Here is a 22,303-nt window from a genome sequence, read left to right on the forward strand (position 1 = left end):
TATATGCCTGGAGGAAAAACAGGAGCATGAAACACACTTCTCCCAGAAAATAACAACAGAACTGACAGAATGTCAGCCAGCACAGCGGAGGCTTGAAAACATGGCTGACTGGGTTTTACAGAGTCCTGTCCCCAGTGAGGTGTATGTACTGTGGAATATACACTCTATTCAAACAAAGAGAGGACATTTAAAAATCTCCCATGTGCGCTTAAGAACAAAGCACACCTTAGCAAATTTCAAGCTTACTGCCATGCAGACCACTCTTTGGCTGCAATGCAATGGAGGTAGCAGGACTAACCAAGAGGTAACTGGAAAATCTCTGTATGTTTGGAAACTGAGTAATATACTTTTAAATAACTTGTTGGTCAAAGATGAAGTGAAAATGGAAATTAGAAAACATTTTAAACTGAGTTACAAAAACATTATGGACCAAACTGTGTGCAATGCAGCTAAAGTAGTATTTAGAGGGAAATATATAATCTGTTTTTAGTAGAGAAAGAAAAAAGGCTTAAAATTAATTTAAAAATAAATGAGGTATCCGTTTCAAAAAGTTAGGAAACAGAATAGCAAAACAAACAAAAAGAATGAAAAAGGAAGTTATAAAGAATATAAATTAATGAAATAGAAAATGGGATAAACTACAGAGAATTAACAAAAACAAAGGCTATTTTTTCAAAAAGACAAGTAAAATTGATAAGCTTCTGATAAGAATGAAAGACACAAAGCACACAGCTAATATTAAGAATATAAGAGGAATATAAGATGTTACAGATATTAAAAGCATACAAAACACTACAATTAACAGCTGTATGCTAATTTCATAAATACTATCAAGTATCTAGGAAAAAAATTATATGTAATTTTGGTTTGCCTTATTAGCTGATTTTTCTTTAGTTGATATAAGAAATAGCATATTTTCTAACTAAATTAAAGATTTTTCTTTAGCTCTGGCTGGGCAGCTCAGCTGGTTAGAGCATTGTCCTGATGTACTGACATTGAGGGTTCAAGCCCAGGTCCAGACACATACAGGAAGAATCTCCCACCAAATGCAGGAATTATTGGAATGACAAATTGATGTTTCTCTCTCTCTCTCCCTCTCTAATCAATAAGAAAAATAAAAAGAAAGTATTTTCCTTTAATAAGCCCATATATAATTATTTAAATGTGAAATCGCCAAGACTAACAGTAACACTTTTAACAAGTGGTAAGTGCCATAAGATCTTGAAATTAAAGTGATCAGGATCTCTCATACAGAGATCTCTAGTCTGTCGATAACAAGAGTACCAAATATCTACATCTGATCCAACAAATATTTCCTGATTACTTATTACATTCAACACTGGATAAAATATAAAACAAGTAAGATACAAATCCCTGCTTTTGAGAGGCTAACAAACCAATCAGGAAGAGAATAGGCAAATGAGTTTTATCTATGAAATAACAGAAGCCAAATGAGCAGTGATCTTATTCAATGAGTGCTTAAAAAGAAAAAGATCCTGGGTTTCAAGAAATAAGCATACAGGCCTCCCATTCCTGCAGTTAAAGGAGGGACACAGAGCAGAGCCAGGGAGCAGCAGTGAAGGAAGCCGCCAGGACCGCCCCTCTCAACTCCTTCACACGAGTGCCCAGCTGGGGAAGGAGCCTTCGGTGCGTCTCCACTGGAGACGCTCCCAATTCAAATTACCTCAATTTAAAAGACTTAAGTACCACATTTAATAAGCATGATTGACTGCCTAAAACAGTCTAATTTTTCAACTTTCAAATCTTTGCCTACTTAAGTAACGAATTACAATCCATTGAATTATATTCTCTAAAATCTACATATTTTCTTAACTTTAATGTTAGAGAGTATGCTCCTGGTTCAGAACGGTTTAGAAAGCAATGAAAGGGACCTGGTAAATTAAACTGAGGGTGACGGTTCAAAGAAGGTTTTCCAGGGCTGCACTCACTTCCATCCACATACGTAAGAACATTCCCCTGCATTCGGTCACGCTCTAGGAAGGACTCCAGTGTTGGCTGAGTTAGCCAAGTAACTACATGAAAAGAATTTTTTCTTCTTCATGAATCAAAGCCAAATGGTTGCTCTGTCACTTTATGTAATATAACTTGCTTGTAAAATCCAATTTTAAAAATTCTCAATCCAATTTCAAACCATAGAAAAGCAACTGGAGCCATTTATAATTAGATCATAAACAACTGTTTACCCACAATCAACTTTTCCAACTAGGCATGTGGCTAGCTGACTTGCTGCTTTCATGGTCTCAGATCACTGCAAAAGTTTATTATCAAGAACATGAAATTTTGAGAGTAAAAATGCACAGGCCTATAAATTTAATGAGATGTTTACAAAATCTTCAAAGCACAGTGTCACCTTGGAGAAGCCACATGGCAATGAGTTGCTTTTTGCAAGACTCAGGCCCCGGTCTTACCTTGACCTCCTTGGAGCTACTGGAAGTCTTCCCTTCAGTTTTCTTTTGCTTTGACGTAGAGGAACTGCTTTTGCTGCTGCTACTGTTCTCCTTGTTGCTGTTATTACTTGACTTTAAGGAAGAAGACTGACTAATAGTCCTCTTCCGAGAGCCATGCTCTGCTTTTGGATCTTTTGAAGGAACGGGCCCAGCGGGAGAAGGCAGCAAATCCTTCTCTTTGGATGTACTCTGCTTAGCTGACCTGCCAAACCAAACGAATGGCCTCATTTCTCCACACGGTCAGAGGGGTGATTGAGTTCACTCATTTCTCTCTGACTGCTCTCAACACAAATTTGTTTTTCCCTATAAGATTCCTAGGACACACGATTTCTGCAAAACAAAGCTGTAAATTTCACGAGGGCACGCATCTTGTCTGGCTTTTCTCCCCCCATGGTTGTATGCCTGGTGCCTAATCTCTGGCCTGCCACGCAACAAGTATTCAATAAATGCTGCTCGACTAACTGAACAGAAAGATGAATGGTAAAAAAAGATATTAGTGCTTACAAATTAGCAATCAGTCTCTTGCAAATTACAGATAAGCCTGTCACTCAGCTGGAGGGGGTAAAGCCTTCCTTTAATTTGTATCCTATACCTACCCCTAGCTCACTAAAAAAGAGCAGAGAAGACTGAACCTTAAATGCTTTCCACCCCTATTAGCTAAAAGCAAAAGTGCCCACTATGTTATATGTATGTGTATACATATGTACATGACAGTACATATCGGTGTACATGTACATGACATATACATGCTAAAAGACATTCTAAGAGCATGTTAGAAAGCACCCGGCAGCAAAGGGCATGCATGTATCAACACACATGGAACATGCTTTGGAGACGTACTCTCTGTTGCTGGATGGCTTGTGGCCTGCAGGGTTCTTGTCCTCTGTTTTGGGTTTCTTGCTCTCATTGGCTCGGTTATCATCTTCATTCTGGATAAACAACAGAAAAAGAGCTGCTAGGTTTGAACTTTATTTATCTGATTTTAGTTTCCAGAACTAGGCACCCGCAAATAGTTTACCCCTGATAAACTTCAGCAAGAATACAAATGTGAAGGAAAAGAATTCATTTAAATCAATGTTCAGTGAGTTAGGTATTAAATCTCAGTAGAAATCTCCTATTTTAGATAAATAGAGCCCAAAAATTAGAACAAATTTCCTGTATCTTTTACATCCAATCTTTTCAGACCAATGATTTCAGGGAGAGGGAGATGAAAGCATAATTAAGATATAATTCACATACCATGAAATTCACTCTTCAAAAGCATACAGCTCCATGGCTCAGTGTATTCATAAGAAGCTGCATAACCATCACCACAACCAACTTTAGAATACTTTCATCATCATAAAAGGACACCTCTTACCATCTGCAGTCACTCCCCATTGTCTCCACCCCCAAATACTAGCAATTATCAATCTCTACATTATGTCTTTATGAATTTGCCTATGGTAGACATTTCATATAAATGGAATCATATAATATGGGTGGTGTTTTGTGTCTGGCTCCCTTCACTTGGCGCAGTTTCAGGGTTTATGCATGTTGTAGCATGTATCAACACTTCACTTCCTTTTACAGCTGAATACATCCAACTGTATGGATATACTGCATTTTATTTATCCGCTCAACAGCTGATGGCCATTTAGGTTGTTCTCTACCTTTAAATGAATAGGAATAAGTACAGCTAGACCATTCAAGTACAAGTTTTTGTGCAGACATGTTTTCATTTCTCTTGGGTCAATACATACCTAGGAGTGTAAGACCTGGGACATAAGATAACACTGTAACTTTCTGAGGAACTGCTCACCTATTCCAAAGCTGCCATGTCATTTTACATTTCCCTGTACACTGTTTGAAAATTCCAATTCCTCCACATCTTTGACACTTGCTACTGTCCATCTTTTTTATTATAAGCCAAGCCTAGTGATTTTTTAAAAACTTTTTTTGCTAAAATAAAACCTGTGGGCACATCTATAATTGCCAAAGCCACTCTTCTGGGTTAATCTAAGTCTTCCTATTTGATATTTGCTTTAAACATTAAGGCACAGGACTGTGAGAACTTTTAAAACATGCCACACCTGACTATTTACTCAAAGGCACTGACCTCTTTTCCCTGAGACTGTCAAATAAAAAAATGACAATAGTCAACACAATGACAGCCATTCAGTGTGAATGATACAAAACTATACCGATTTTTATCAGATCGGCAAAATAAAACAACATATTTTTGGTGTGCCACAGAATTTTTGTAATTAGTTTAGGTGTGCCATGAGATGAAAATGGTTGAAAATCACTGCCCTACACAAATGATTACAGATGAACCCATGAAAACATGAGAAAAGGGAAATCTGCATCCCTCATTACCCTTGACTGGGTCTCCTGTCATGGTCATCTGCTTTATCTTTAGGAATTGCCCAACACTTAATTTTACCAAAGCCACCAATCTCAAAAATCATCACCAAATTTCCTGGTGTTACATATTTTATAAAATCAAAATCTGACTCACAAGTATTGATACAGGAAACTTGGGAGGAATACATACCAGTGAGATGTACATGGGACACTGTTTTTAGAGGAAGGGGATGTTTTCTTATAAGTAATATCTCTTTAAACTAAAGAGTAAAAAGGACATTCATTTTCTCTATTATGTTGTAAACATTTGAAAATCTGATAAAGAACATGTAATACTTATTAAGCTCAAAAGGACCGTGTTTTTATCCCATATCTTAGTTTTCTAAAGAGCAGAGCCTATCACACACAAGCTCTTATTGCATGTAATCCTACAAATTAAGTCCCATAATCGCACTCAACAATCAGAGGTTGTGGGCTATAGGGCGGGCAGCCTGAACCAGCTTACTAGTTGAATTAGGCATCTACACCACCACGATGGAAACTCGTTCACAATAGCACTGACACAGTAAGCTTCAGTTTTCTAGAAACTCAAATTTTAAAATATCTTCAACAAAAAGTAAGTAAATAAGGAGAGACAAGTATTATTCTAGTTTGTCCAAATATACCTCATCATCTGCACACAGTACTGTTTTATGAGAGGAAAAACCTCTAGCTTACTTCATTTTACGAAAATGCTGTATTCTTCCTGTCCTACTGTGTGACATTCTTAAGGTCAACTGAGATTGGAGTTTTATTCTGAGACCACTTGGGGTACCTGTCTGCCCGCCTGCTCATACTTTGTCTTTTATACTTATGTTCACATCTATGTATCGAGAAATTACACTATCCTTTAAAACAGATTATTAAAATCCCTCTAAAATTTGCTCTAAAAATTCCTCACTAGTCCTGACCAGTGTGGCTCAGCTGGTTAGGCATCGGCCCACAAAGCAAAAGGTCACTGGTTCAATCCCGGGTTCAGGGCACATGCCTGGGTTGTAGGCCAGGTCCCCACTCGGCGGCGTGTATGAGAGGCAACTGATTAACGTTATCTCTCACACACATCAATGTTTCTCTTTCTGTCTCCCTCCCTCCCCGCTCTCTGAAAATAAAATCTTGAAAGTAATTTTAAAAGCAAATAAAATACAAATTCCTCCCTAGACACGAAAAGATGAAGCTGTTTTTCTCAATCTCTATCTAAATATAGAAGTAGTTCGGCTCTTTCCATTATGTCTACTATCCTCCGATCATAAACATCTGTGAGTTTTCACATTTCCTGAAACTATAAAAAGCTGACAAATATATATATACCAAGCTGCCCTTCTAAACCCGAATTATCTGGGAAGTACTTAGAGATGAGGGCTAGCTAGGTGTCGGCACATGTTTTTATTTCTGAATTTGCAGATCTGGGCGTCTGAAGGGGTGAAGAGCTGGGGTACAGTTACGGACAGTGGGTTGGTGACGTTCTTAAGGACATGCCAAAATCAGTGAGTCAATGTTTTAGCTGCAATTAGTAATTTACAAAATGTGATAAATTACTAATTTATCTGAGTATGAGAGAAGTGTGACAACCTGGAGAGTCCATATCCCAACTAAAGACATTTCAAACCCCAACTGAAGAATGCTGTGAAGGAAGAAGGAGCTACTACCCTTTGCAACAACATGGATGGAACTGGAAAGCATTATGCTGAGTGAAATAGGCCAGGTGTTAAATACCATATGATCTCACCTTTAACAGGAAGCTAAACAACAAAACAAATAAGCAAGCAGAATAAAAACAAAGACACTGAAATAGAGAACAAGAGGACAGTGACCAGAGGGGAGAAGGAAGGGAAGATAAGGGGAAAAAGGGGGAGGGATTTGGAGGAACAAATAGGAAGGACACAGGGACTAGAACTAAGGGGGGTGGAAATGGGAGGGAGGTGGGGAGCACGGGGGGGGGGGGGGCTGGGATGGGAGAAATAGACAAAAACTGTACTTGAAAAATAACTAAATAAAAAGGAAAAAAAGAATGCTGTGAAGGAAGGCCAGCATGCACTCGTAACAGAGGCACTGGCTCATTGTGACCCAATGAGAAGCCATGCTGCTCACGAAAGGGAACGGGGAGGGGCCCAGCGGTCCTCTGGAGGCTGTTTTGTCTGCAGCCTCGGCTGGGCCTCGGGCTCACCCTCTCCTCCTCATGTAGCTATGACTCAACCAGTCGTTCTCGGCGGAGACTTCTACCACATTTTAGATTCTCACGTTTAAAAATAAAAACAACAACAAAACCTTTACAAACCTTGTGTTTCCTCTTGCCTTTGTTGGGAACTTTTTCTGAGGCCTGTTTCTGAGCCTCTCTTGCGTGCTTCTCTGGCACGTTTTTCTTTTCCCCTTTGGGTGGCTCTGTGTCTTTGTAAGGCTTTCCCGGTATTCTAGTCAAGAGATTCAGGTCAATCTTTACGATAAGTGGGTACCTGTCATCAGGCTCACTAAGGGGTGAGAGGAGTTCCTTCTCTTCCATAGGAGAGAACATTCGCTGCCGAAAAAAGCTATCTTCTTCCTCCACTGAGGAGGGTTTAACGGGAGTCCTATTACTCTCAGGGTACTTAGGAGTTTGTGAGGAAGGAGGAAGGCTCTCGCTTTCATCCGAATCTGAGGATGAGGTATCTGTTTCTATGATTTCCCTTGATTTCTGAGAAGATTTACTTGTTGACTTGTACTTCTTCTTCTCCACTGAAGGGCGAGGGGAGGATTTGTACTCCTTTTTTATGTTGGGTTTCCGCGAGCCTTTGGTAGCAGCCTTGTGTCTGCTGGAGGGCAAGCTGGTAGCCATGTCCACAGGGGTTTCACTTTCTATCTTTAAACCTCCCCGAGGCTCTTCAGCAGCTGCCTTCTCAGCCTTTTTGGGTTGTTTTTTGCCTACAGTTCTTCTCTGTGTCGTACTGTCACTTTGTGCAGGAGACTTCTGCCTCCCACGCCCACTCTCTGACCCCTTTTGGACAGCCTTGGAGTCCCGTCCAGGGGTAGCAGAACTCGTTTCTTTCGGTCCACCTGCATCAGGGTAACTGTTCCCAGCACCTTGTTCTCGACCTTCCTTTTTATAGCCTTGAGATGATGGAATATTACTGTCCACAGAAGAAGCTGGTGACACTTTATGTGGGTTCACCTTATTTAACCAATTATCAAGTTGCCATTTGTTTGTTGGTGGTGGTTCAGGCTGCAAGACAGAGAAGGATGCTTTTATGGATATTGTAGCTTTCTCCCCACTTTACAGTCTCAGGAAGAGGACAAATGCAATGCCTAATGGCGCTTGTTTTCCATAGTTCTGCCTGTACTAAGGCAGAGAGCTGAATACTATTAGGTCTAATCAGTTGAATGTGTGAAAATAAGCTTAATGTCATAGATGGCCTTTAAATATTAAACATTCCTTTCAGCAATCTATTTTCAAAGGCAAAATCTGAAAGACCATATAGTATCTAGAAAGTAAACAAATGATATAGGTACCAATAGTGATTTTCAATCATATTTTATCAACCTACAGTAAAATTATATCATAAGGCTCTTTTTAGCCACAATACATAATATGAATTACATTATGCTATAAAATAAGGCCCAAATAAAAAAATCTAATATATTTTTATGACCTGAAATATGACCTCAAGTAGTTCCAAATCTAGACTGTGTTCAAATCATAAGGAAATCAAAGTACCTAGGTGCCCTCCAAGATGTACAGTTTGATTTTTCGTTTTGTCAAAATATGTACCCCTCTTTCCTTCACCTTTTGTATCTGAATCAGGCTTCACCTGGCCATCACCAGGGGCCGTAAGGGGGCCCAGGGAAGGTGCCCCTGCCTCTCTCTCACCTCCGGAGACGCGCTCTGCGAGGGCTCGTTGGCCTCGCTGTCACTGGAACTACTCTCACTCTCTGAGTCCGATCCAGAGCTGCTTTCCGACCCACTGTGGCTGCTGGAGTCATCCCTGGAGTTATCTGCCCCTTCACTGTTGTGGTGTGAAGGTTCAGAGTTACTAAAAGAGATAAAACATATAAGTGACCAAAAGGTTTTTCTTTTCTCTTTTTTTAAACAATGACAACACAAAAACATTCCAATCTGCCAACCAACTTTATAAAATAAAAGGATGCCTACCTTCCTGGTGTACTCCTTGGCATTGTCTTATCACAATCCTAAAATTAAAACAAGAAAGGAAATCCATGAATTAATAAATAGCACTCTATATGCTCAATGTGAATAATTATCTGAGTGTTTCAGAGAAAAACTGGTTTCTCTAGTGTGCGCATCCATGCTAAGTAACACCTGTAACATACTGTTTTAACCTATAGAATAACTAATTGCCAGGATATGATAAAAAGCTTTGTTAACAGTTCCTGTCAACAATCTCATGCTTCGTAAGTATGTTCCGATTCATCATAAGTATTAAGGAAAAACCATGTTTTTTTTAAAGTAAAAAAGAAAATGGAGGTTTAAAAATAGACCAGAAAATTACAACATTCCAATGTTGGAAAGCAGGAATTAACTTATTTTAAATAACTGGATCATAGATGTACTCTTTTATTGTCATTCTCACTACAAACCAACAGAGAACATATACTGCACCAGGCTGGCAAAATCAGGGCAGAGTAGACACACCTGTTCCCCATCACTGTCCTCACTGCTGCTGAGCTTTAAGTCATCTTTTAACATGCTAGAGGGAAAAGGCAGAAAGAGTTATTACTTTTGGAACAGTTTAGTATGACATACCAGAGTATTAAATAACTTCTAAGAATTCTAGAAATAATCAATGTTGTAGCCAAAGATTCAACTGAAAAACAAAGAAAAAATTCAGAGTCTTATTCCATCTGGCTTGGTTCACATCCAGAGTTAAACCTCAGAAATAAGTAATTTACAATTTCAGAAATTCTTAACTTTTCCATAAGTAAAACATTCATCTATCTTTTCTAATTAAACAAAAGCCACCTTCTATTAACTTTTACACTCACATTTGACATCTCTAATTTTCCTAATTGCGTACACACACACCCATTCATTATTTAAACAAATCATCATACTCATGCCCAACAAGTTCACTAGAGATATAACTCCTAAAAAGGAAGGTAAAATGAGAGCATCAGCAATTCTCCTCCACTGTCGTCAATGTTCCATGAAGAGATTTGCAAAACTGAATAAATGTGAAAACCAGAACATAAAATCAAAGTTCAAATTCATAAATGCCTCACTGTGAAAGATGAGCGCCCTGTATAGAAATATTATGGGTAAAAAACTTGGCTATACTGCAGAATGACCTTGTATGTGTTAAAAATAAACTCCAGATTCCAAATCTTTATTGATCAAATTCAAAACAATTAAAAAAACACCAAAATATATTTTTCTTAAAGCCATAAAGTCAAAATTAAAATTGAAGAATGAGTAACAGACCATAAAGCACTCCCTGCCTTTTTACAGGAGAGGAACAATTAATACAAAGTTTAGGGAGAAATACAACTAGAAAAGGTTTTAATTTCTCATTGCTAGTAGTTAGTTCCATTACTTTTCTTCTTAAAATTTCCTAAGTCCCCAATCAGTGGAAAAAAATTTTTCATTCTACTAACTACTTACACTTTCTCCTCAAAGTTTAATGTGATCTTCTAAATCTGACCCCAAATTCAGAGAATCCCATAAAAGTTCACACAGATATTAAGTATAACCAGGTAAAACTACAGACTTACGAGAAATGTTTTAAGGCTGGCCCAATTATGTGGGTCAGAAAATAGTAAGAGTTTTCTTTTGGACAAGGGGTTGGTGCATCTCCATAGCTGATTTCCTGTAAGCAAATAGCTTACTTTAAATCCCCTCAGCCTTTGTGATTTGACATGTGAATGTGTCAAAGCTTTTACCAAACTACTCAAGGCCCTGCCTGCTTTTCCCTCAGCAACCACAGTGATATGTGCACATACATGGCAGGCTTATATGCATGTATAAGAGGCTGAGGTTATCAGTACCGACTGTAGTTATGGCAGAGAGCTGGCACTATTTGTGGCCAGTTTCTTCAGAACTCTGTTCTACTTGCTGAGGTGACTTGTGGTCTCAGGAGTTTATTCTTTAATCTGGAATTTATTAACACCTGATATACTACCCTATGGAATTTTGATGTATCACAAAATAAAAGTAGGGAAACTTAATAACAGTACAAACTACATTGCTTTAATAGCCTACATTTAGTGGTTAAATAGAGGGCCTATGAAGAAGAATCATGTCTTTTTTAATGTCTTCTTTATTAAAAACAACTTACCAACACAAACACACAACTAAGGGAGATGGGGAAAAAACTGTAATCTCAGAGCAAAGGTAAGCAAACTATGGCCCACAAAGAAAATTCAGACAAGTAGACTACTGCCTACTTGTGAAGAAAGGCTCACTAGAACATGGCCACAGACCATGGCCACAGACAGCCTTGGTCTGTGGCAGCGATGAATAGGCAGGACAGAGACCATCCCGGACCCCAAAACCTAAACACTTCCCTATCTGGCCCTTTACATAAAAGCATGCCTAGCCCTGCCTTAAAAGATTAAGTGTATATTCCTAAGTGTTGTTCTAAATATCCAGACACTACGAGTAGATGTTTAGCAAAAAAGACAAACACTAAACTTATTAATCAATAAACTTACGATTTAGACTGATGCCCGTTTGAGGTTTTAGAAGAAGGATTGTATCTTTCTAGAATAAGAAGAATGCAGAAATCAGCAACTGAAGTAGGGTTATTTAGATTGTAAAATATGTATCAGTATACCCTTCAGAAAATATAAATCAAAACAACAAGATACAGTTCTTTAATCCATCAAATCTGTAACACTTTAAAAACCAATAACATGAGATACTGGTGAAAACAGGGCTGCTCATCTCTATGCTGCTGGTAGAACTATAAACTCACGCAATCTTTTTAGAGGGCAATCTGGTAATACTATCTTAGCAATACTGTTAAATGCACGTATCCACATACCCAATTACAATAAAAGATATTTATCTTACACATATATCTGTAGGAATACATAAACACATGCACATGTTTATTATTTAATATATAGTTTGTAATGGCAAAGTCTGGAAACAAATGTCCATCAAGAGGGGACTGCTGAAACAAATTATGGTACTTTCATTCAATGTAACACAATTTTAATGCTAAAAAGAATGAGCTAGAGCTTTATACTGACACAAGACAGCTCTAAAATGATTTCAGTGGACAACAAAGTAACAGAGTGTCACAGAGAGTCAGCTTTGCGCGGAGAGAGCAGAGGTCAGGGGGTAAAAGGAAGGATGAGGCATTCTTAGAAGATTTTAAAAGAGAAAATGTAAACTCTCTGGTCTATAGTACCTATTTTCTGTATACTCACAACGTCAGGTCCCTTTTGCCTATAACAACAGCTTTAACACAGCAAATGGATGTATAGATACAATTTGTTAACATTAAAAGGGATCTTCTTCTAATTTCATCTTTAAGATCACTAAAGATAACACACTAAGTAGCAAAAAGTTCCACATTTTTACCTCCCAAAATTGCTCATTCCCAGTACAAATTCACCCCACTTAAGAGGGCATCACTCTTGGTGAAGAGAGCTATACAGTGAGTGAAGCCTAGACATTTGCCATAGCTCTCTCTCCCTTACTGCCACCACTATTAGGTCTTAGGACTGGGCTTGGATTCCCTAAGACTATCTTCCCCTCAAACAAGTTCTGTTGAGAGGCCAAGAGGGTGGAACGGAGGTGGAGGGGGTTATGCAGCTAACAGCAGGCTTTCTTCCCAGACCAAAAGAGTAAATATGTAAACACAGGAAGAGAAGATCCACTGCAAGTTGCAGTGACCCCTTCTTACCTCGAGCTTTGCTGTCACAGAACCAAGTGTCTTCACAAAAGAGACGGAAAGACAGAATGGCTCTTGGGTTTATAAAGTGACAATCAAACTGAATCCAAGAACTTTGTAGTTCAAATACTCAATAATGAAAATAGTTCATTTTACCCTGACTGTTTTGGCTCAGTTGGTTGGGCAACATCCCACAAAGCAAAAGGTTGCTTGTTTGATTCCCTGTCAGGGCACATGCCTGGGTTGCAGCCTGGTCCTTGGTTGGGGCCATGAGAGAGGCAGCAAACAATCAATGTTTCTCTTGCACATCCATGCTTCTCTCCCTTTTTTCCCCCTCCCTTCCCCTCTCTCTAAAAATAAATAAATAATTTAAAAAAGTAACTAACTCTGCTCTCCAATGGTCTATAAATCTTCATTTTTTTAAAGCATATCAAGATTCAGTTCGACCCACTACTAATCATCAAATCATAAAAACTGGGATAAGACATGCAAAAAATGTTAAAGCAATATATATATGACCATGAGAAAGGACTGCTCAAGAAAACCAAGAGGAGAAAAGAAACACTCACTTTGTTCTCCAGGGCCAAAGCTGGACTGCTGAGACTCCTAAGATAAAGGGGAAACAAATTATATAGTGACAGTAAGTCCAAAAGTTCTGTTAGTGAAAAAAGGCTTCAAATTAAATCATTCAATTCCAGCTAATTAAATGAAAGATAATGCTGAGTTCCTAAAAATGCATAAAAAACACAAAAGAAGTTAATGATTCCATCTAATCAGCCTCAGTAGTTTTGCAGTCAGTAATGGACTCTCCCAGAACTTAACACAGAAAGAAGAAAGCGACCTGTCTTTCTTTGCCCCTCATTTCTTTTCTGCTGCATCCATGCCACTCATATCTTACTCCAGAGCCCTAGAGGAGCAAATGTAAGACTCCCGGTCTCTCCCTGGATGGGTGGCTCCGTTGGTTGGAGCGTCATCCCATACATCAGAGGCTGCGGGTTTGCTCTCCAGTCAGGGCAACTGATCACTTTCTTTCTCACACTGATCTCCCCTCTCTCAAATCAACAAACATATGCTCAAGTGAGGATTTAAAAAAAAAAAAAAGATTCTTGGTCTTAAGAAAATATTTGTTTATATTTTTAAAGAAAAGGTAATACCAAAAACTGCAAACTGGGTGAAAACAGCTGTACAACCTATACAATGTCAAAACACACCTCTTTTATGGACTAAAAGCCCTACATGCTATTCCCATGTCATTTTACTACCTCTCTCCCTCTCTGCTCCCAGAATCTTACAATCACTCTCATGCACTTCCTTATAAGCCATGAACCAGCACAGTGCCTGGCAGTCAGGAAGCACCAGTAAAAAAGAAGCCGACATGCACTGTGGGTGAAACATGAGTTTCCAAACTCAAGTGTCACGATCGAAATAGCTGATTCACATGTGTAAATGCCCATTTTTTTTTCTAGGTTATGTCGGTGGTACAGCATGTACTACTAAAATTACAAAAACATCCCCAAATGCCTATTTAAAAATAAGTACAATCTTCTTTTAATTACATAATTATCTGTGAAAGAGAAATCCAAACAGTGTGACAGCCCAAATACAGCTTTGCTAACAAACAAACCAAAAAAAGTTATAAACCTATACCTGTGGTCAACTGATATTCAACAAGGGTGCCATGACCAGCCAGTGGGGAAAGAACTGTCTTTTCCGCAAATGGTGCTGGGCAAATGAACAGCCCCATGTGCAAAGGAATAAATGAAGCAGGATGCTTACTTCAGTCAATACAAAAAAATTAAACTGAATCAAAGACCTAAATTTAAGAGCTAAAACTATAAAACTCTTAGAAGAAAATGTAATGTCAAATCTTAATGACCTTAGATTTGGCAAAGAATTCTTACATATGACACCAAAAGCACAAGACGCAAAATAAACAAAATTATATTAATGGCAATAATATTTTTCCTACACACAAAAAATAGTGCTTCAAGGTTTACCACTAAAATTGGTTTATGAGGGGGCAGACGGAAGAGGAGAAAGGAGGGATAAATAGTGACGGAAGGAAACTTGACTTTGAGTGGTGAGCACACAATACAATGATGTATTATAGAAGTATACACTTTAGTCCTGGCTGGTATGTTTCAGTGGATTGAGCGCCAGCCTGCAGACCAAAGGGTCGCTGGTTCAATTCCCAGTCAGGGCACATGTCTGGGTTGTGGGCCAGGTTCCCAGTAGCGGGCATGTAAGAGGCAACCACACACTGATGTTTCTTTCCCCTTCTCCCTCCTTTCCCTTCAATCTAAGAAATAAATAAAATCTTTTTATAAAAAGCACATACTTTAAATTTATATAATTTTATTTACCAATATAACCCCAACAGAGTCAACAGGAATGTTTTTAAATGGCTTATTTTGATGTTTGGCTTCACCGAATACTACAAAGACATTGTTACACAAATGGAGGAATTGCTACACTTACTAAGTCATGGTACCAAATTTCAATCCTATACCTTCATTGTGCAAAGGTCTCTCTCAAAACCAAGCTAGTAGGTTTCCAATTTTCACTGATATAATCAGGTTTTCTTGGAAAATAAAAAGAATATATTTTAATATTTTTAGCAAATAGACTCAAAACCCACTAAATTTAGAAAATTGTTTCCAAATCTTTAAAGTGCACACATGTGAAATCATCAGCTTGTCAACTACAATAAAAAATGTATAGTAATGAGATTATTTTGTATTAAATGAGACAGTTACTTTTTCATTCATTGTTAAAATATAATCTATACCCTGAAAGGACAAGAGAGTATACTTTATTGTTTTAAAAAATATATAATGAAAATATCAGGCATATTTGGGTCTTCTGTATACCAGAGAGAGAAGAGTGAAGGGGAAGGAGGGACAGACATATGTGTGTGTGTATAAATCATTTTTAAATGGGATAACTATGAAAAAAGTTAACAATGATCTTCTACCTCTTCTAAAAGATACTCAGGAGTGTCACAGACATTCTCCATGGAAAAAGGAGGAGACAGGAGTGTGAAGGAAGGAGAAATTATTATACTTTAGGATTTCTCTTCTCTCTGTTTTATCTTTCCTTGAGTAGTACACAAAATAGTAGCTCTTCAAGTATTTCGTAACTGAAAAAGAATGTAACAAATATCACAAACGGAGACTACCAGAAGCACCTGTAGTGTCATCTGTTACAGCTAATTCTGTACATTGCATGATTTATTCTTTTTGGGGGGGAGCTGGTGGACAGTACCCAGCAACTTTCTTTTTTTTATTATTGTATTTATCCCTCCTATTCCTCCTCCACCTCCACTCACTTTCCTCTTCCACCCCTGCCCCGCAATCACCATACCATAGTCTGTGTCCTTGGATTTTCATTTTTCTCTTTTTTGCTCAACACCTTCACCCGCCCAACCCCCCCCCCAAGCTATCAGCTTGCTCGCTCTCTGTGATTCTGTCCCTACTTTGCTTGTAAGATCAGTTTCTCCATTAGATTCTACACATGAGTGAAATCATATGGTATTTGTCTTTCTGACTGGCTTATTTCTTTTTGTATAATGTTATGATTTATTCTAATAGCTATGTCCTGAATCTCCAGCTCTGCTTTTTAAGCTTGTTTCAATAGTTTCCTAGGTAATGTACTTGAGTGTGTTCGCTGTTTCTTTCTGTACATTTCAGTCATTTTCATAGAAGTAGAAAGACCAAATTTTTGAACAAAGGTATAGAACACTGTGGGCAACCTCAAGAGACCTGTTTAATAAAATTTCACTAAATTTTGATGTATATTTAAGAACTGAACTGAATTATCACATAACTCAAAATATCACTCAGCATAAATCATGATGCTATCATAATTTCACTAATACTTCAAGGGATATTACACATGAAAATCAAGGTTACAGATATAAATGCATAGTCAAGCTAATATTAATAGGGGTCTTTTTTCTTCTGTTTACGGCATCCTCATTTCTACTCGGTACTGTGGCAGAAGAAGGTAAATATTAACTCTGCCATTTCCTTGTTTGCTCAAAAATGCATTTTAGTGTCATTTTCATTCAGTAAGTTAGGTATATTACTGTAGGTATATTTTTAAGTCACTGGTGCATTAGTGAAGACTGCTGAATTAAAACCAATTAATATAATCTGTAAACCATTTTAACCATCTCAACCAAGCACTCTTAAACCTACAGTATGCTACAGCTCAGAAGAGCAACTGAGTGAGAGCAAGTCTATCCAACTCTCCACACCAGAAAGACCTAAGCTCTTGGACTATCTCGCATGTCTGACATAAAATGTGGCCCTCTGCCATTTAGATCAAGAGAAACAATGCTTAACTGATTTTTCTTTTTATCCCCCCTGATTAAAAAGTTAATGAAGATTTTTTAGAACTAAAAATAAGAATGAAGTTTTCGTCCCCCACCCCCCATTCTTCAGTACACACAACACTGTATCCGCTTTCTACTTTGGAGCTCACCAACGTACCACAGTGGCAACGAGGATGAAGAAAAATGAATAGAATTGAAACACATTAAAGGAGGTAAAATGACTGGGACTCAGTGCTAGTCCGTGGACACGATGGAGAGGAAAGTGTCAGACATAACTCCTACGAGGTTTCTCTGGTGTCACCAGTTGAGGAAAAGAAGAGGACCACGCTTGTTTTCTCTTTGCTTTTTGGTTGGGAACTAGCCAGGAGAATCATGAGTTCTCCCTGGAAGATGTCTCATAGTCACTTGAAACTCAGTATCTAAGAAAAGTCAAGTAAATAACTGGACATATTGTATCTGCAATTCAGATAAACATTTTTATTAAGATAAAAATTTGTGAAATACCTAGGTAAAGAGGGATAGAGTTCTAAGAGAAGACAACTTAGGTCTAAATATGTTGTGGATAAGTGTGTATCTGATTAAATGCGTAATTCTTTCTTTTGTACTATTTCACTTCCTACCTAAATGTCTGACAAACTGAGGCAAAACACATTTCTTCTTTTGTATTCTCTCATAGTACCTAGCACGATGCCTGAAAAACTTACTTTCAATGGTAGAGATAGACACAGAGAGGAAAGGGAATGTTCGAAGAAACAAACTAAATCTGTCTGAGCAATGTATAGTGAGAGAAAAGAAACAGGCTAACACAACACTGGGTTCATGAGAAGCCCAATGCAGATTTTTTAAAAAGGAAGAAAAATGTTAATTGAATTTGCCCAAATGGACCACTGATGATCTTAATAAAAATGGTCTTTGTGAGGCATAAGTGTGGAAGCAAGATCAGACTGGACTAAAGAGTGTGGTGAGGAAGAATACTGAGAGCAGATATGAATCACTCTGCGTTACAATTAAGTCTAAAGAGGAGTGGCTGGGGAATAACATGGGATCCGGGGAATTTTTTCTTTGTTTTTATTTTTTAATATTTTATTTATTTATTTTTAGAGAGGGGGAAGGGAAGGAGAAAGAGTGGGAGAAAAATATCAATGTGTGGTTGCCTCTCATGCGTCCCCTGCTGGGAACTGGCCTGCAACCCAGTCATGTGCCCTGACTGGGAATCCAACCGCAATACTCTGGTTCGCAGGCCCGCGCTCAATCCACTGAGCTACGCCAGCCAGGGCTTTCTTTGTTTTTAAATGGCACATATCTAGGATGTTTAAGTGGATGATACGGATTCACTAAACTAGCTCCTCAAGCACGTTCACAACTCAACTTGTCACCTACCACTGGCCACCTGTGAACTGCTCTTTCTGCCAATGGGTGTGAAATCCCCTCTGTTGTGTTCATCATCTTGCCTTGTGCTTTTGGAACTCCGACACTTCTTTTTCTAGCACCAGCTGGTGTGATATTCGCTAGGATGCCATCTCAAAATTCCCTGCATAGCAAAACGTTGTCCCTTTTCTGTCCTCCCATTGGACCTAGTCCATATGATTAATGCACAAGGAGAATAAGTACCTATTTAGGATTCATATAAGGCTCTCAATTATGTAATTGTAGTCACTGAAAAATTCAGAGAATGAGATGAGCTAGAAAAACACAAAACCTGACCTGTAAAAGCAACCCAAATGAAGCAATAATCAGTAAGTACCTGAGATATTTAGGAAATACCAAAAATCTAAACACAGTCACCTCAGTACATATGTGTGTGTATACACACATATTTAATACATGTGTACACACATATATTCAATACAAGTTCAGTGAACAAACATTTATTGAATAGCTATAATAGGGCCAGGAACTATTCTACACATTGACATATACTATTCTAATTGCTTCTTTAAATACCAAGCTTAGTTAGAGCAGGGCAATGTCTAAATGGCTTAGTGCTATACTTACAGCACCTAGAACATTGCCAGGAGTGGTTCCAAGCATACCGTGAACATGTGCAAGGGCAGTTGAACACTTCGGCATGCTCCGAACTACCACAGAGAAAATCTACCAACGTATCACCAGCTATACCCATCCACCCGTTTTCCCTGTGACGAAGAAAGGCCCAAGTGTGCTCTACACTAAGGTAAACACCCTCTACTTCGGCAATGAATCTCAAGCTTTCTTGTGAAGGTTTCTCAAGGTTACCTTCTTTCTTTCTTTCCCATCTGTCATTTGTTCTTCCCTTTTTACTGAATCATTAGGATTAGCATATAATATGATAAAATACCCTCATCTTATAAAAATACTCACCTGACATCACCACCATACCCGCCTTGAAATCACATTTCTCTTCTCCCCTTTACAGACAACGCATCAAAAGAAAATCTTCCGTGTGTTCAGTCTCCAACATCTTGTGAGCCACCTGAAATTGTTCTTTTGCCTCCTTCCACTTTCTAACTAAAAGTGTTTGTGTCACCAATAAATACTACATTGTCAAATCTAATACCTGGAACACAGTGAGAGCTTATAAGTATCTATTTAATAAATAAACCATAAACATATCAACTTTATAGAGATAAAAACCACAACTCTGAAATAAAAAATATATTAAGTGAGACTACCAACAGATTAGACATTGTAAAACAAATGATTACTTAACCTGAAGATACAGTAATAGAAACTACCCAAAATGAAACAGCAAAAGATAAAAAACTCAAAACAACAACAACAAAAAAACCAAAAGCACATTACTGAGATGTGGAACAACTTCAAGAGGCCTACTGTACATGTAATTAAAGTCCCTGAGATTTCCCACCAAGATGGAGGCATAGGTAGATACACTGTGCCTCCTTGCACAACTAAAAGAAGGACAGCAAATTTAAAAACAAAAAATAACCAGAAATGCCAGGAAATCGAACCATATAAAAGTCCAACAACCAAGGAGTTAGAAAAGAAACATTCATCCAGACTGGTAGGAGGAGCGGAGAAGGGTGGCTGGGTAGAGAAGACTCACAGCAAGGTGGCAGATGGAGGCCCAGGGCAGGCAAGACCACAGCTGGTAGAGCCAGCCTTCCCACCTTTCCATGCAGATAAACCAGGAGGAACAACTGGGAGGAAGACAAAATGGCACAACCCGTAGTCCCAGAGCAGGGAAATAAAGCCTCAAACCTCTGACTGAAAAAACCTGTGGGGGTTGAGGGGCAGGAGAAACTCCCAGCCTCACAGGGGAGTTTGTTAGAGAGACCCACAGGGTCCTAGAACGTACATAAACCCACCCACCCAGGAATCAGCACCAGAAGGGCCCAATTTGCTTGTTGGTATCAGAGGAAGAGACTGAAATCCAGCAGAGAGCTGAGCAAGTAGCATTGTTCCCTCTCAGACCCCTCCCCCACATACATCACAAAAACTCAGAGACTTGGGTTGCCCTGACCTGGTGAATACCTAAGGCTCCACCCCTTATAACATAACAGCTGTGGAGACAAAAAAAATTTGACCAAAGAAAGAACAGATCAAAGCTCCAAAAACAGAACTAAATGATGAAGAGATAGCCAACCTATTAGATGCAGAGTTCAAACACTGGTAATCAGGATACTCACAGAATTGATTGAGTATGGTCGCAAAATAGAGGAAAAAGTGAAGGCTATGCAAAGTGAAATACAGGAAAATATACAAGGAACCAACAAGAAAGGGAAAGAAACTTGGACTAAAATCAGTGGTTGGGCCTGGGTTGCAGGCCAGTTCCCAACAGGGAATGCATGAGAGACAACCATACACTTATGTTTCTCTCCCTCTCGCCTTCCCTTCCCCTCTAAAGATAAATAAAATCTTTAAAATAAAATAAAATCAATGGTTGGGACCAGAAAGAAGAAATAAACATTCAACCAGAACAGAATAAAGAAACAAGAATTCAAAAAAATGAGGAGAGGATTAGGAACCTCTAGAACAAGTTTAAAAATTCCAATATCTGAATCATAAGGGTGGCTGCAGGAGAAGAGGAAGAGCAAGATATTGAAAACTTACTCGAAAAAACAGTAAAGGAGAACTTCTCTAATCTGACAAAGGAAATAGATTTCCAGGAAACTCAGGGAAATTGGACCCAAGGAAGCACACACCTAGGCACATCATAACATTACATTAGCCAAGATTAAAGATAAGGAGAGAATGTTAAAAGCAGCAGGAGGAAAGGAGAGAGTTACCTAGAAAGGAATTCCCATAAGGCTATCAGCTGATTTCCTTAAAGAAACCTTACAGGAAAGAAGGGGCTAGAAAGAAGTATTCCAAGTCATGAAAGGCAAGGAACTACGTCCAAGATTGTTCTATCCAGCAAAGCTATCATTTAGGATGGAAGGACAAATAAAGTGCTTCCCAGATAAGATCAAGTTAAAGGAGTTCATCATCAAGCCTTTATTATATGAAATGTTAAAGGAATTTATCTAAGAAAAAGAAGACAAAAAATATGAACAGTAAAATGACAACAAAATCAACAACTGAACCTAAAAAAACAAAACCAAAAACGAACTAAGCAAACAGCTAGAACAGGAACAGATTCACGGAAATAGGGACCACATGGAGGGTTATCAGCAGAGGGGGGGAAAAGGTACAGGGAATAAGAAGCATAAATGGTAGGTACAAAATAGTCAGGGGGAAGTTAAGAATAGTATGGGAAATAGAGAAGCCAAAGAACTTATTTTGTTATGACCCATGGACATGAACTAAGGTAGGGGCATGATGGTGGGAGGGGTGATATAGGGTGGAGAAGAATAAAGGGGAGGAAAAAAAAAAAAGGGACAAATGTAACAGCATAATCAATAAAATATATTAAAAAAAATTAAAAGAAATCAGTGGAAACCAGGAAATAAAAAGAAAAATGAAGTCCCTGAAGAAGAGGAGACTAGGGGAGGAGAAAATACAGAAAAATATTTTGAGAAAATAGGAGCAAAACTTTTCCTAATGTGATAAAAACTATACACCCAAAGTTTGAAGAAGGTAATAAATAAATAAATAAATAAGCACAAGCAAGAAGAAAAAGATCACACTAAGATACACCATAACTGAACAGCTTAAAACCAGTGGCAAAAAAAGAAAAGCAGAGAGAAGGAAAAAAATGACGCATTACATACAAAGAAAGAAGGAATGACAATAAAATACATATCAAAAATGCAAGCCAGAAGACAGCAGAGCAATGTCTTCAACATAGAATTCTACCTCCAATGAAAACACCTTAAAGAGAAAGGTGAGATAACTATTTACTTCAGATA

At 38.3% G+C, this 22,303-nt stretch overlaps 1 protein-coding gene across 3 annotated transcripts in view; it reads right to left on the reverse strand.

The window, feature by feature from the left end:
- AFF4 (ALF transcription elongation factor 4) overlaps positions 1 to 22,303 on the reverse strand; it is a 91,915-nt gene that overhangs the window by 15,865 nt on the left and 53,747 nt on the right. For all 3 annotated transcript variants that reach the window (XM_053672730.1, XM_037129918.2, XM_053672731.1), the window contains 8 exons: positions 13,249 to 13,285; positions 11,490 to 11,538; positions 9,475 to 9,529; positions 8,974 to 9,011; positions 8,692 to 8,854; positions 7,129 to 8,046; positions 3,309 to 3,397; positions 2,430 to 2,670 (listed from right to left, as the gene is read on the reverse strand). In XM_053672730.1, coding sequence (XP_053528705.1) covers positions 2,430 to 2,670; positions 3,309 to 3,397; positions 7,129 to 8,046; positions 8,692 to 8,854; positions 8,974 to 9,011; positions 9,475 to 9,529; positions 11,490 to 11,538; positions 13,249 to 13,285 — 1,590 coding nt within the window. The remainder of the gene's footprint in view (positions 1 to 2,429; positions 2,671 to 3,308; positions 3,398 to 7,128; positions 8,047 to 8,691; positions 8,855 to 8,973; positions 9,012 to 9,474; positions 9,530 to 11,489; positions 11,539 to 13,248; positions 13,286 to 22,303) is intronic.

Source organism: Artibeus jamaicensis, unplaced genomic scaffold (genome assembly GCF_021234435.1).
Source record: "Artibeus jamaicensis isolate MK-2021 breed Jamaican fruit bat unplaced genomic scaffold, CSHL_Jam_final contig_786, whole genome shotgun sequence".
Taxonomy (NCBI): domain Eukaryota; kingdom Metazoa; phylum Chordata; class Mammalia; order Chiroptera; family Phyllostomidae; genus Artibeus; species Artibeus jamaicensis.